The sequence below is a fragment of the Berghia stephanieae genome, chromosome 7, assembly GCF_034508935.2.
Source record: "Berghia stephanieae isolate SIO BIC M18660-M18661 chromosome 7, UCSD_Bste_1.3, whole genome shotgun sequence".
Lineage (NCBI taxonomy): Eukaryota > Metazoa > Mollusca > Gastropoda > Nudibranchia > Aeolidiidae > Berghia > Berghia stephanieae.
In genome coordinates, this window is record NC_088366.1 from 5,453,929 (window position 1) to 5,470,522 (window position 16,594).

A 16,594-nucleotide genomic window follows, 5' to 3' on the forward strand; every position below is an offset into this window, starting at 1 on the left:
AGTGAGAGAATGTGAGTAAAGAGCCTTTGCCAAGGACTCAACTATGCGCCGAGCTCAAACTCAAACCCAAGACATTCCAATCCGAAAGCGAGTGTCATACCACAAGACCACATAGCCACACAGATTGCCATCATGGATATGTTGGCTGCCCTAACTCCAAAGAAGAAGAGGAAGCTTCAATAACAAAAACAACAAATATTCAATTCATAGATGGTAGTTTATTATCACATAAAAAGTTATAAAACAACAAATAAAATATAACCAATAGTCAGAGCTCTCCAGCAGTCAAAAACCAGTAACCATCATCAGGAAACATCAGGACACTGTATATACTGTCCCCAGGAATAGAAAACTCTGGTGATATGACCTTTCGAATGACTGGACTGTCCTTCACCCCGCTGACAGTGAAACTGACAGGAAGTGATTGGTTTTTGAAGTGTGTTGCAGAAAATTTTCTGGTGGATGAGAAAATAAAACTGAGCATATTAATATTAGGCACGTGAGATGACCTTTTTTCCCTGGACAAGCATATTTTGTTTCTCATATTATCAACAAAATCATAACGTTAAATAAAACTAAACTTGAGCTTTTATTTGGCGCTATATCCACAAAACGAGCTCAAAGCGCTTTACAAGGGGTCCCTGACCAACAGCAACAAGTAACATGTAGAACGAGACATGACGCCTGTCAGGTGATTTTACAATTGTTTTTTCCGACAAAGACAACGCTCTGGGTTGGGTTCCTGACCTCCCATAGTGGGAGGCACTTACTGTGTCTTCTATCCCCCTTTATCTTCTTTCCAACATGCTTTCTGTCTTTGTCTTGGGATGAAATTGCTTGGTTTTGTCCTGGCACTAGCCGGATACCCTAGCTGGGAGGGAAACAGTCAATGTATAGTTTGTTTTGGGAGATGATATTTTTTTCCTTGTAAATCATCTCTCTGTTATGCACTGTATTATGTTTTATTTACATATTATATATGATTTGTAAACGTTTGAGTGTATTCCTCTTAGTGGGGACCTGTGCTTGTGTCAGGATGAGACATTTAGGTAATCTCAAAGTACACTGATCGTGTGCTCTTGGAATCTATATCTGTTTCCTATTTGAACTAAATTCCCCTTTGTCTTACCTTTTCTTGGGTGCTTTAATTGTAATTCTAGAACTTTTTACTATCCCATTTTCTTCCTTTTTACTGGCACTGATATGACCTTAATGTATTGCAAGCGCCGTAAAACCCTTAAATATAAAACAAAACAAAACAAAAGACTAACACTTTTACTGGCCAGGTATTAATTTTACACCTGAGTACAGTGAGAGAATGTGAGTAAAGAGCCTTTTCTAAGGACTCAATTATGAGCTGAGTTAGGCTTGAACCCAGGACCTTCCGATCCGAAAGCGAGTGTCATAGAACAAGACCACATAGCCAGCCGCACAATGTTAGGCTTACTTACATTAACTACCACATATCCCACAATTAATGAAAAGACAATAGGCCCATCAGTGTTAACTGAAATCTGTTATTTCAAAAACAAAAACAAGCAAACAATTTTATTTTTAAAAAGAAAAAGAGTTTCAAGGATTCCCAGCCTTATTTACACGAAATTGAAACTTTAAACTTTAAAAGTCTTTTGAATGAATGTAGAGTAGTAGCTCATTCTTTTCACTTATCTGTAACTGAGTAAGATTACAATATTTAAATTTTACATTCACCACTAATATTTATTTTCTTTTGATTTAGCTCTTTCAGTGCCATTGGCCGCACTGTGCGGCCAGAGCAGAATCTGTTCTCCTGGACAGTGGCCGCATAGTTAGTGCAGCCGGTCTTGAAAGGCAAAAATAATAATGTAATCCAATCCTACTTTCTACAAAAGTACTATAAATTGAACCAATGGTATCATTTCTTTCATCGGAACATTCAATTGGAACTAGAGGGGGTATTTTATAATTGATATTTTGTGCCGAATTTGAATGTTTCATTGTCTTAGCTTGTCATTCTCATGCTGCCTCAATCAGGCGTCAGCCATTTTGTGACGGAAATGCAAATATAGTCTCAGCGTTGAAAGAGTCAATAAATCTGAATCTGTAGGGAAAGAAACGAATTGGCCACTTTTTGCTCCCCTCCCCTTTCAATAATAATATTATATTCCACTCACTTAGATTCGTTAAAGTTAAAGTGACATAAATGAAAGAATGACATACAAATTGGAAAACAACAGATAGAGGGTGATCGAAGACACAGTGAGTGCCTCCCTACCCGGGAATTCTATAAATTATGTACATTTTCTTTTGCTTCAACCCAGTCTAGTATAAATAATAAGTTTATCTATAAGTCATATCTTTGCTAAATTTCCCAGTTACTTAAATTAGGTATTCCAAACTACTGCTGTTCAGCAGGTGAATGTTTCTTCACAATTCAATAAAAATGAGGTCCCTTTGAACAGTCTCTCTCTCTTGAATTTAAGTTATTGGTGAGAAACGTGTACCATTAAAATCAGCAGCTTTTGAAGATTATAATATCCCAAACTGGGCCAGCTAACTCCATCTATGTAAGCTAAACAAAGCCTATTTTTATCTTTCCCTAAACAAGATTCATTTTTTAAAAAATCATTTTAAAATATGAAACTTAAAAAACCCCATAACTATTTCATTTATTTTACGATTTTGATCAATAAAGTGTTATTTTCCATGGTTTGAGAAGTCACATGTGCCTTTGTAATTACATTTTTGTTATGTGTATCACGAAATTTTAGTTTGTGACACTTACTTAAATGATATAGAGTAATGCTAGCAAAGAATAAAATAAGTTTTACATTGCAATAACTGTATTTAAAAAATTTAAACTGTTATTTCCTATTTGTCCACCCAGCAAACAAGTGTTTAGCTGTGACTCAAATTAGGATCCAATAGAAATTACTTCGGGACAGCCCTGAATCACTAATTGTACCTTAGGTGCTCGTAAATTTTAAAGACAGTCTGAGAAGGAAGACATCCATAGGCCTGGAAAACACAGCACTGAGGACAGTTGATGTTCGGTTCTGGACATTGGAGCCTGGACTTGTATGAATATTCTTCATCATTTAGTCTGAAAAAGAAATTTTTTCAACTAATTCAATTCAATTAACGTCAAAATTTCTTTATTGTTGGAATATGCGGCATATTACTTAGGGTATATAGAGTAATAGCAAAAAAAAAAAAAAGAATAAATAAATATTAGATTTTTATCATATTTCTCTGGCACTTTTTAAAATAGATAAACAAAACAAAGCATGAAAACTGTACACAACATTTACTCAAACACTCACACAAGTTCTCCAAAATGAAGGGGGAAAAAATATTTTACCATTCAAAGCCAGATCTATGCCATCTATGTTTTCTTAACTGTCTAAGATAGTCAAAATCTTTACCCTAAAAACTTTTAATTTTTTCCTAACTTAGCTTTTATACTCATTATCTTCTTCAATTATTTACAAATTCCCGTTGACGTTTGTTTTTTGTTTTGTTTTTGTTTGTGTGTGTGTGTGGGTGGGGCGAGGGGGGGGGGGGATGTTGGGATTTTTACCCATCAAATTTGGTTGGACAAAGAAAAACTAGCTTCCATTTCTCCCTTTTAACCTACATAACTAATTTACCCGTCTTTTACGTTCCCCCAAATATAAGAACTGCCAATATTTTCATATGTCACCACAACCGAAAAATTACAATGGTGCAATCAATTGCGTCATCAACGGCCATCTAGTATTATTTTACAAGCAATCTCTATTGTTAGTATGTTAAGCGTAATCGGATTATGATAGCAAACAACTCTATATTAGATTTTTTTTTAATGTGTACAAAACACAGAACATGAAACAAGCTTGAAGTAGAAAATAATTCCCATCACCGATTTAGAGAATAACACTCATTACACTTCCAGTTAAGTAATCCTATTTAAATCATAATGAAAACGTATAATCACTTCAAATTCATTCAGCTTAACAGAGCCTGAGATTGTGAATATCAAATAAATATGCATCTATTGAATACCATTAATGAAGAATAATTATTCTTTTGCTTAAAAAAAAACAATGATTTCAGGAACCTATAGGATCAAAACTATTATGGGTTCCAGATAGCTCAGTTGTTAGAGCATTTGCTTAACTCACTCAATCCCAGAGATTTTTGCTACTTTTCAAAATTGGAAGAAATGTATTAAAAATGAGCATGTACATAGATAGTTTTATTGAACTACATGTAAAAATTAAAAACATTAGCTCTGATACTACGCCTATAATTTGTCTCCGTAAAATGTAATAAATTAGGCATGAAGTAAAAGTAACCCGGGTAAACTACGGATATAGTCGGTGTTAGGGTTGAGTGAGTTAACATACAAAGGGACCGAGACTGATCATGGGTGAAGTTAAGATTTTTTACCCATTCCACTGTCCACCCAGCAGTAATTGGGTAGCTGGGTCTATTAGGTCTGATGGAAAGTACTTTACATTAGACTAGCCTCCTCCTCCTATCCAAAGTGTTGTGAGCAATTGCTTTTATCTGTTTCACGCTAAAGAAACTGGGATAAAATCTGGTTCCATGAGCTTAATGCTCTGAAGAACTACAAAAAAAAAAAAAATTAAATAAAAAAGATTGTATTATATATACCCTTCAACTCCACAGGCTATTGCACCCATCCATTCAAACGCTTCCTGGTATGAACATGACAACCCATCTAAACCTTCCGGATTCCGACAATCAATTCTTGGATGCCGAATGCTCGTCAGGATTTTAGACATCCTCACTACATCCAATCTGCCAACACTTTGACAAATATCTGAGAAATAAATACTGATAGAACTGCTACACACTTTGGGGTCTGAAATGAAAAAAAAAAGAGCTTTTATATAGCGCAATATCCACTAAACGTGCTCAAAGCACTTTACAAGGGTCCCTGAAAAACAGCAATAGTTAACATGTAGGACGGGACATGATGACGCCTGTTAGGCGATATTACAATTTTTTTTGGGGACAGAGACAACGTTGTTAACTGGCAGGTACTCACTTTACACCTGAGTACGGTGAGAGAATGTGAGTAAAGACCTTTTCCAAGTACTCAACTATGCGATGAGAGTGTCCCACCACAAGATCACATAGCTGCACCGATAAAGTTTATCTCTTTCTCTTCAAGTACCAAAATCTGTGCCAGACATCGGTGATCATGGTACGCCATTCATGTCTCTGATCAGATCTCAAAAAAACTAATATTAATCTTCTCTTTCTTTGTCACCCAGCTGTTAAAACTATTCAAATATGTTTTCCTTGGTCTACCTTTACTCTTTTTACCTTCTATATTTCCTGTGAGAGCAAATGTTCAATACATTTATGTCGATTTAGGTGCCCTAAAAATTGCATCTGTCTTTGTCTTATTGTACGAATTAGTAACCTTGTAGTTTCAGCTTGTTTTAATACTTCTTGAGAAAGGGAAGAATGTTGATCAATACCATCAGAAAGAGGCAGTTACGGTTTCTGGGACATGTATGGAGAAGAGACGGAATAAAAAAGTTGGTAACATCTGGGATGATCGAAGGAAAGAGAATTAGAGGAAGACAAAGAATGACATATCTAAATAACCTAAGAATGGCCAAATGTGATTTAAAAAGCAACACAGATTTAATGCGCACCGCAGAGGATCGTGATTCGTGGAGACCGCTGACGTCACGGCAACGTGCTCAAGAGCACAAGCCACGATGGATGATGAATACTTCTTCATTAGTTTTCTTCAATGTCCAAGTTTATCAATATCCAAATATTTCTCTGCCATCGATCTGGTTTTTTAAATGACATATTTATGCTTTTATTATTATTGTTATTGACTGAAGAAGGGTTTTGAGCCCAAAATGTTCTTTTTTTTTGAAGATGTTATATTCATTTTTGTTTATTGCTTTTTAAAGTCCACACAGCTTCTAGCTGGGTGGGGATCCTGACCTCCCATAGTGGGCAGGGAGGTACACACTGTGTCTTCTATCCCCTTATATCTATCTTCCAACATGCTTTCTGTCCTTGTCTTGGAATGAGGTTACTTGGTTTTGTCCTGGCCCTGGTTGGAGTCCTGGCTGGGAGGGAAACAGTCAAATGCATAGTTATTGTTTTGGGAGATGATATTTTTTTCCTTGTAAATCATCTCTCCGTTATGTATTATTATATTTGTCATTTTTAATGTATAATGTAAGCATTTGAGTGTATTCCTCTTTGTTGGATTTTGTGCTTGTGTCCGGATGAGACTTATAGGTGATCTCAAACTAAGTACATGATAGTGTGCTCTTGGAATCTACATCTGTTCCCTAATTGTTCCTAGTTCCCCTTTGTCTTACTTTTTCTTGGGTGCTTTAATTGTAATTCTAGAACTTTTTACTATCCCATTTTCTTCCTTTTTACTGGCGCTGATATGACCTTAATGTGTTGCAAGCGCCGTAAAACCCTTAAAAACAAAAAAACAAAACAGCTTCTAGCAGCTGCAGCTTAGTATCACTTTCAATATTCAATTCAGAGTTATCAAAATCACAACTTGAATATGTCTCTGCTAAAGCAACAGAAATACTTAGCCTTCAAAATCAAACAATGCTTAACTATATTTTGTTAGATGCCGTATCTAAAAAAAAAAATTAATTTAATGTCAGCCCTTTGAATTTGGGAAGTCACAATCAGAAAATAGTGCTTTTAAAATAAATATTTAATAATTCCCACAAAATAAAGTTTAAAAGATATGCTTGTAGTACTTGTAGGTTACCGTCAGAGTAACCGATTGTAAAATATTCTTCACCCAATTTTTTTTTTTTACTCCCATTTATCAGGTACTCATTCCACACATTATTATGGTGAGAAACTATGAGTCATACAATCGGTTACTCTGACGGTAACCTACAAGTACTACAAGCATATCTTTTCAACTTTATTTTGTGGGAATTATTAAATATTTATTTTAAAAGCACTATTTTCCTTTTATACGTTGTGCTGCTAACAACGGAATTTGAACCTCTTATATACACATAGGAAGTTGAATGTCGTATACTAGATCACAAACCACACAATTTAATCTTTTAACAAACAACAACAACAAGAAAGGACCTATAACCTCAGAAAGTGAGAGAAAACTAAAAAGAAAATAAGAAATAAAATAATTGAAAGCTGTTAGGGAATTTCTTCAGGGTGAGAACTCAAAATGATAATCAACTGTACCTTTTTTTTAATTTTTGAAACTTACCATGGGGCACCCAAGAGACATTAAAGTCAAAGGTCAAATCCAACCTTTTCTTCAAACACCACATAACTTTCTCATAGCCTTTCTTCCCTGGATGAAACGATTTTTCTAGCAAATTTATCTTCACAACTGAAAAAGAGAAACATGTTCAGTAATATATTTTTACATCTCCCCATTTGACTATCGTGATTTATTTCTTCGAGCGTCAAGCAGCAACATTTGTATTATATCTACTATTCAACTATTACAGCCGTTATTTGGAATAGTTTTTATTTTGTTTTGTTTTTTTCCACAATCTTTACATCAATGCCACAAAAATGCCCCTTTATCCCTGTTAACCACAGAGACCCTGCTGAATACATCATTCACAATTTGCTCAATGACCCAATTTCAGTTTCAAGTGCGACAAAAACAATAATTTTGGAAGGAAATTACCAACAATGTAATGCAGGATAGGCAAATACAGTGCAACCCCTGGATAACGACATTGCCCGGAACCGGAAAATTATGTCGTTATCCAGAGGTGTCGTTATTCCGGAGATTTCAAGATGGCGGAAAAAGGGGGCGTGTTGTGAGACCCATGAATACCAAACAGTGCGATGCGCGGTCCAGTGCCTGAGAGAAGACACGTCAAAAAAAGTTAGAATGAGTATTTCTCCTGTTTGCAAACAGTATAGATGCTATGCAACATTGCCATCCTGAAAAATAATGGACTAACACACATAACTATGTGTACCCAAGTGATGTCAAATTCGTTCTATCTATACCAGTTTCGATTTCACTTTCAAATGTGTATTTTCTTTGTTTTGATCATAAGCAGTAGTTGAACGCCATTTAACAAAACTAAGAATAAAGCAAGAAAATTCATTCCCACGAGAACATAGATGCACACATCTAGTTTAGATTTTAATTAAAATTAAATCCATACAATACTGCTGATGATATTTGAATACTGAGACACATTTTTAAGTGCACCAAAAATTACAAGCACTTAAAAATTAGACCTAAATCTTGCGATATAAAAAAAAAAAAAACACCCCCCCCCCCCAAAAAAAATAATTTAAAAAACATTTTAAAAATAGGTGTTAATCACAATAAGATCATATGTGGACTGATGTTTAGCGGAACAACCGACGTTTCAATTGGAAATAATAATGTGAAAGAGGCTTACGTATAAGACCATAAATATCCTTAATTGCCCCAATTGGACACGGCATTGCCTGTTATCAGCTAACTTCAACTGACCTCAGACAGGTAGCTATCATTGACGATTAATGGACCCCTGAGAGTACCATCCACTGATCAACTTCTTCGCTGTGAGCAAGCGCAGATTCCATGCAGTGTAGTAAACATGTGTTCTGATTGGTCAGTAACAAAGCAATCTCATTGGGAGGGGAAAAAGGCGTTTAGAGTTCGAGATGACGATGTTTGGGTATTAAACATCGGCATCAACTGCCGATTATTGTAATAATGATGTCGCTAAACAGGGGTTTTACTAAAATGTATGTCGTTATTTTGGGGTTTTTATTACTATATAATTCGGGACCAGATGTCAATGTCGCTATCCAGGGGTTGTCGTTATTCAGGGGTGTCGTTATCCAGAGGTTGCACTGTAATGGCTTACTGTTTCACAGGCAACACCTGGTGAGAGATATAACACTACTGCAAAGTTATAATTACGTTAATAGATAGCAAAGGTCATAAAATAATGACATAATTTTATAGATAAGACATAATGGTGATTTTGTGGGTTTGAGGAAAATGTTTGACACGGCATATTTCTGAGAAATTCTCAAAATCCTGTTTATTAATCCAAAACAAATTTGAAAAAGGAGGAATTGTGATGGGGATGGGCGGAGGCAAACTACCATTTAAACGGAAATCCGCCTTTAGGCGGAAGATTCTCAGCCCTGCAGTCTATCACAAAGTACTTTCCACCAGGTCTAACAGATCTAACTAACCAATCACTGCTGGGTGGACAGGAGGGTCAGAAAAAATTCTCAACTGCACTCGGGATCAGTTGATAGAGCACTCAATTCACACGCAAAGGGACTGAGATCCATTCTGGGTGCAGTTTAGATATTATTTTTTCTGACCTTCCTGTTCACCCTGCAGTGATCGGGTAGCTGGGTCTCTAAGATCTGGTGGAAACGACTTAGCATTAACGTACTGCTATTTTCCAATTCACGCACTAGAAACTGGTATAAAAACTCCAGCTCCATCGGCCTCATGACTCTTAAAGACTACTTTTACTTCCTACACTTACCGTATACATCATTTTTCTTGTTCATATGGGTCTGTTTGACACTCTCAAGTCCAAGAGATCTGTAAGTATCCTTAGTGAGATGTAGAACCAAATACCCTAAATTATCAATTGAAAATAAAAAAGAGAGAGAGATTGAAAAACAGCATTGCTGCATTATTTGTGCGCCTGTGAAAAAAAAAATTGTAACAAACTGGTGACAAATTTACGACATTTTAAGCTGAAGTTTTCAGATTGGAACTTTTTAAATACATGAAATTCAGTATACAGCAATGAGTCTTACGACATAAAGAAAAGACTGAGATATTCAAATAAATCATATATAAATTGTTTTATATTGATGTGAAATTTAATCTGAAATACAATTACCATGGACAGCTACAAAAGACTTGTATCAATTTTGAACAAAAAAAAAAAAAAAGCATCCACAGTTTTTACATGACGTTAAGATTACTGACAAACTTTATTAACTAGGCCCTATATGCGCTAAAGAACTAACTTGATGAAACTCTCAGAGTTGGGAATTATTTATCCAATGTTTGTCTTCTACTAATTCATGCATAGCACTGTTTATGACATACCAAAACAATCGATGCTATACTGTAAAAAAGTGATGAGCTACAAATTCTAAATAAAAATCATCTATATTTCAATAACAAATTCATAAAATTTGTTTACCTGAAGGTGTGACAGCGACACAATTGTGACACTCTAGCTTTGTACCATGGGATAACATATACATTTTTCCTAAAACGAAAATGAAATAAGTTTTAAAATATAACAAAAGATGAAAAACACATTATCATTATCATTATCTTCTTCTTCTTCTTCCATTTAGGCCAAAGGTTCTGGCTGAAAATTGTCTGGCCGATTTTTCAGTAACAGTAACAGGGGGTTTTAGAGGGAAGCTGGGAGCGATTTTTTGAAGTCATCAGTTACAAGAGCTTGTTTTGTAAGTTCTTCAGGCATTACAAAAATTCTTTTTCTTTTCATACACTTCTATTTCTATCTAGCATTTATATGAATGAATATTTTTTATATCTATAATCTACACGCAATATGAGTGACTGAGTTATCAACGAGTTTAAAATTGTATTACTAGAGTGGTCAGCACTATTTCACGCCACATATTTCAACAATTGGCTTGAGTTTGTGAGAATGTAGTCCATAGAATCACCTATTATGCTTTAAATGTTTCATTTATTCCATCAACAAGGCATAGGAATGAAAATCCCTATATTTTTTTTTTCATCCCAAGTCATTTCTTAAGCATCTTTTTTGCACTAGCACTCTTACAATCCCTCCACCCATGTGCTGTCTGGGGTCAGAGGGTGCAAGAATAACCCAATGCCAAGCCAGCAGGTCATAAAAGGCAACTAATACTAATACTAATGGTGTGTGACTCCCCCTTTTTGAGTCACCTGGTCCTCCAGGTTGGGGGGTTGCCGAAGGGTTAACACCCCTTCCGTAAAACTCAAATTGTTACAGAAACACAGGTGGACAAATCAAATCCTTTTTTTTTTAGCTTGGGTGACCGAAGAGTTAAAAAAAAAAAGTTAGCTCAGGATACAGAAGGATGAAGACTGTTTGTCTGTGGCCTATACCCTGATCCAAGATGAAAAAGGCAATGATGATGATGATGACTCTTACAATATCCGTCAATGACTAGAGTGGGGTGAGGTAATGCATGTGAAGACACAACGCTGCGGACAGAGTTTTGCAATCATTGAGAACATCCGCCCTGGCACTATGCTATTCCACCGCGGAGTATTGCGCTCCAGTGTGGGGTAGAAGCAGAAACGTTGAGAAGGTGGATGTAAAACTTCGCAAGTCGATGCACATAGTGTCGGGAACGCTAGCAACAACCCCTAGAGAATGGGGCCCGGTGATGGCAGCGATCCAGCCCCCCGATGTCCGGAGGAGACCATTACGGGAAACTGGCTGAGTAAGATCAAAGAGAGAGGGAATGGGGATACCCCTCTCATGCGCATAATGAACGGTGCCCCCGTTTCGAGCCGAAATAAGTCCCGGCAACCCTTGTACGCAGAATCCCTGACTACGGACAGAGCTGCACATACGAGATGGAAGTCGGTTTGGACGAATTCAATCCTCGTGGGGGCGGGACCTACACTCCTCTAAGCTTGGTGAGAAGTTGCCAGGCTTTGATACCAGTAAGAGGAGACACTGGGTAGCTGCGAATCGGCTTCGGTCGAGGAGCTGCCTAACGGCCGGTGCGTTACATCAGTGGGGTCTAACTTCCTGTCCTTTATGTCCACGCTGTGGGCAAGAACCCGAAACGGCAGAGCATCTAGTCGAAAGGTGTGTTGTGACGATGCTACCGGGCGGGTTCGCGACGGTGCACGAATGCGGACCGGACTTTGCTGATTGGGTCGATCGTCATAACATAATAGTGTGAACCATAAGAAGCTGCTGCTGCAATCATTGGCACCCATCTTGTCACTAACCAAAACTAACCATGCTCAGCACCCTTTGTTACAGGACAAGGTCCTGTAATGTTTAGCCGCCAACGTCTTAATTAAGTCCACATTTGTCATTATATATAAGATAGCAATAGCAAGGCTTTAAACAGGATTGCCAATTAAAGAGGCAAAAATTTACCGAACTTTTACCCTAACCCATAAACAGACCCCTTTCATAGTGTTGAACTCCAGTAAGAAGACAATAACTTTTTTCAGTTTAGCAAGTGATTGGAAAACATACTGAGGAATTTATAACATACTGAATTCTGTAAATATACAGAAATTTGGCAATTTAAAAGGATAAAGGTAGAGAGAGGCTTTTATATTTACAGACAAATGCCTTAAATATGTGGTCATCTAAGAATAATTGTGCGTAGGGCAACCCATACTCGACCATTTTCTCAAAATGTGAAAAAGAAATGTTACAGAATGTTCTCCATGTGTAATTGGTTTTAAACCATTAAAAATATTTGACACAGTGAAAATATTGCGAGTATAACTTCTATATTCTTAGAATATCCATCTGTCCCTGGACAGGAGCTAACCAAGAGCAACATAAAATTACTCAAAAAAGTAAAAAGAACAGAATGGTTGGTGTCACTTTTTAAGAAGAATCTTATGGTTGTCGTAAATCATGTATCTTCTACACAGGAAAGTTGCTTTACATCAAGTCAGTTTTACATAAGTCACTACTTTAAAAGGATTGGAAGTGAAAAAAAAAAGCTCTTGATAACCAAATTTATCTGAAAAATTTGATAAATAAATTCAACTTTGGAGGGAGAAAAAACAAAACATACTGGACCAAATTTAGCCTTATTGTAACGCTTACTTACTTACTTACTTATCCAAACCAGTGACCACCTGAGCTCTAGCCCTTCAGTCTTATTGTAAAGCTAAAAATGATATCTCAGTATAAACAACAATCCTCGTTTAGTCTTACCCTTCTTCACAAAAGCTTGAACAAAAGGCATTTCTATCAGTCTGTATAAAGGTAACTGGTTAAGCCGATATGAAATTTGCTCTTCAAGTATTTCCGTGATTGCCGACGGTACTTGGTTTTGACCTGGTAATATCACAGTCAGCTGTGGGGGAGTTCAATAGTAACACACAAAAAAATGAAAAAAAAATTCAACAAGTTTTCTTATTTAATCATAAGATTTAAATTATATTTTTTAAAATTTTAATAGTAAACATTGCTTTATTTTACATTAAACAACAAAACAATCTCAAAGCAAGAATAATTTTTCTATAAATATGGTAAAAAATGGAACTGGAGGAGTTTATACCAGATGATCTAATACAAGTCGGACAATAGCTCTTGTTTGCTTTTTTTTTTTTTGGTCTCCTCTTATTGAGATGGGGTTCCAATAGCTCAGTTGGTAGAGCACTCCCTTCACACGCAAAGGGACCAATATAGATCCTGGGTGCAGTCGAGATTTTTTATGATCCCCCCTGTCTACCCAGCAGTAAATAAGAAGCTGGGTCTGTCAGATCTGGTGGAAAGTATTTTGCGAAAGATTAGCATCCTATCCTAAGTTGGAATCAACACAAGAGATGAGTAACATTAAAAAAAAATAATAATAATATCTGCATCATTTATTATAATGCCATAAATGATATAAAATGTGATTTCAATGCTTTTACTTCTATATGCTAATTTTGTAACAATTATTGACACACACAAGGTAAATGATTGCTTCATTTTTTTCTTCTTTTTGGACAATTTTCTTCTTCATCTGTCACAGTGGTATTGAGTTTAAGGTAAAATTATTTTAACATTATTATTATTATTATTATTATTATTATTATTACTATTATTATTATTATTATTATTATTATTATTATTATTATTATTATTATTATTATTATTATTATTATTATTATTATTATTATTATTATTATCATTATTATTATTATGGATCACTAAAATGACAAGTTTGAGTTTGAAAATGAAATGGTGACATTTTAAAAAAGGAAGCCACTATTTTCACCGTACGGTGAAAATAGTCTGTCATGCTATTTTCACCGTACAGTGATAATAGTCTGACCGTGTGGAGGCTATTTTCACCGTACGGTAATATCTTGGTGAACGATTGTCACCGAACGGTGATAATAATGTGGGAGACTTTTTTCACCGTCCCGTAATATTATGGTGGACGATTCTCAGTGTACGGTGATAATAGTGTGGGAGACTTTGTTCAACGTACCGTAATATCTTGGTGGACGATTTTCACTGTACGGTGATAATAGTGTGGGAGACTTTTTTCGCCGTCCCGTAATATTTTGGTGGACGATTTTCACCGTACGGTGATAATAATGTGGGAGACTTCTTTCACCGTATTGTGATAATAGTGTGGTAGTGGTAGACTTTTCACCGTCCCGTAATATTTTGGTGGACGATTTTACCGTACGGTGATAATAGTGCAGGAGACTTTTTTCACTGTACGGTGATAATGGTGTGGAAGGCTATATTCAGGGCACGGTGATAATAGTGCGAGAGACTACATATGTAACCCTTCGCCTCAAAACGGTATTAAGTCGGGTTGGTTAAGATGTTGAAAATTGAATTTATAGCCAGAAATATCAGACTTGTGTTGAGTTTATACGTTTTATTGAGGAGAATGGATACTATATTTTGGGGTTTTAATGCCAACAGTTTATATTTTTGACCAGTTTAACATTTAATTCGGCTTTTAAGTATCTGGTTCGTTCCGACATAATACCATTTTGAGACGATGGGTCACATATATTCATTATAATGGTGTGGAAAGCTATATTCATCGTACGGTGATAATAGTGTGGGAGACGATTTTCATCTTACGGTGAAATTAGCCTGACACACTATTCACCGTATGGTGATAATGGTGTGGAAGGCTATATTCAGTGTACAGTGATAATAGTGTGGGAGACGATTTTCATCTTACGGTGAAATTAGCCTGACACACTATTCACCGTATGGTGATAATGGTGTGGAAGGCTATATTCAGTGTACGGTGATAATAGTGCGGGAGACTACCTACATATATTCATTATAATGGTGTGGAAAGCTATATTCATCGTACGGTGATAATAGTGTGGGAGACGATTTTCATCTTGCGGCGAAAATCGCCTGACACACTATTTTACACCGTACGGTAATAATGGTGTGGAAGGCTATATTAATTACTGCACGGTGATAATAGTGGGGCCGACTATTTTCATCGTACGGTAATATCTTGTTGATAGTAGTGTGGGAGACTATTTTCACCGTACGGTAATATCTTGGTGGACGATTTTCACCGTACGGTGATATATGTGGGAGACTTTTTCACCATCCCGTAATATTTAAGTGAACGATTTTCACCGTACGGTGATAATAGTGTGGGAGACTTCTTTCACCGTACGGTGATAATAGTGTGGGAGACTATTTTCACCATACGGTCATATCTTGGTGGATGTTTTTCACCGTACGGTGATATATGTGGGAGATTTTTTTTCATCATCCCGTAATATTTTGGTGGACGATTTTCACCATACGGACCGTGATAATAGTGTGGGAGACTTTTTTCACCATCCCGTAATATTTTGGTGGACGATTTTTACCCTACGGTGATAATAGTGTAGGAGGCTTTTTTTCACCGTACAGTAGTATCTTGGTGGACGATTTTCACCGTACGGTGAAAACAGCCTGACACACTATTTTCACCGTACGGTGATAATGGTGTGGAAGGCTATATTCAGTGTACGGTGATAATAGTGTGGGAGACTATATTCACTATAACGGTGTGGCAGACTACATTCACTGTACGGTGTTAATAGTGTGGTAATATCTTGGTGGACGATTTTCACCGTACGGTGAAAATAGCCTAACATCTTCACCGTACGGTGATAATGGTACCTTGGTAGTTAACAAACTTCGCGGCGTTTGTCTGTGTTGAACCCATGACCTCAAGAAGTCGGAGGTAGCGGCTCGAGATAGACATAGAGATTGAAATCACTATTTCTTGAGTTGTGAATAGCTCATACTCATACAGTAGAGCCACGCCCTCCCCGGCCAGGTGTTGTTGTTGTACCAGAAAGGTCGCGGTTTCGAGACCCCATCGCCGCCGCGAAATTGGAAAGCTTCAACTTCATCAGTAACTGTTACCAATTCTGAATTCGCCACCCCGCCTGTATTATTATAGCTTTGGGAGGCCTTCCGAAAGCTCATCATGCCGAATATTCGCTCCTTAGAAAAAATACAACCTAGTACCTTTAACTACCCCTAATAGGAAAAAAACAAAAACAAAACAAAAACAACCCTAGGACTGCTTTGCACTGCCTTTCAATACCTCACAAATCAAAATGGCGGTCAAGTGGTCAAATGAGGAAATTTTTAACTTTCACAAATCTATCAAGGTTTATTCTATATGATGACAAATTGCATAAATAAACGTCTGACAAAAGGTCCAAAGTGAAAATACAAATTGAAAGAAATGCTATAACGAGGAGCTTTCGGGAGGCCTCCCTTGTTTTCGGCAAACTTTTTTTTTTTTTCTTTTTTGGTCTACACGCAGGAAGAAATGATGTCGGGTCGAATTCTAATGGCCTGGATGCAGAAGAGGCACATACTTCACAGTTAGTTCCTGGCTTCTGATTGGC

The 16,594-nt window shown here is 36.7% G+C and overlaps 1 protein-coding gene across 1 annotated transcript in view; it reads right to left on the reverse strand.

Moving 5' to 3' along the window:
• Positions 1-198: 198 nt before the first annotated feature.
• The window catches only part of LOC144976398 (ribonuclease P protein subunit p40-like), a 17,297-nt gene continuing 901 nt past the window's right edge, over positions 199-16,594 (reverse strand). The window contains exons 2-8 of the mRNA XM_078920663.1: positions 12,915-13,056; positions 10,173-10,241; positions 9,498-9,593; positions 7,235-7,360; positions 4,639-4,849; positions 2,945-3,082; positions 199-455 (exon numbers count right to left, since the gene is read on the reverse strand). Coding sequence (XP_078776789.1) covers positions 269-455; positions 2,945-3,082; positions 4,639-4,849; positions 7,235-7,360; positions 9,498-9,593; positions 10,173-10,241; positions 12,915-13,056 — 969 coding nt within the window. The 3' untranslated portion in view covers positions 199-268. The remainder of the gene's footprint in view (positions 456-2,944; positions 3,083-4,638; positions 4,850-7,234; positions 7,361-9,497; positions 9,594-10,172; positions 10,242-12,914; positions 13,057-16,594) is intronic.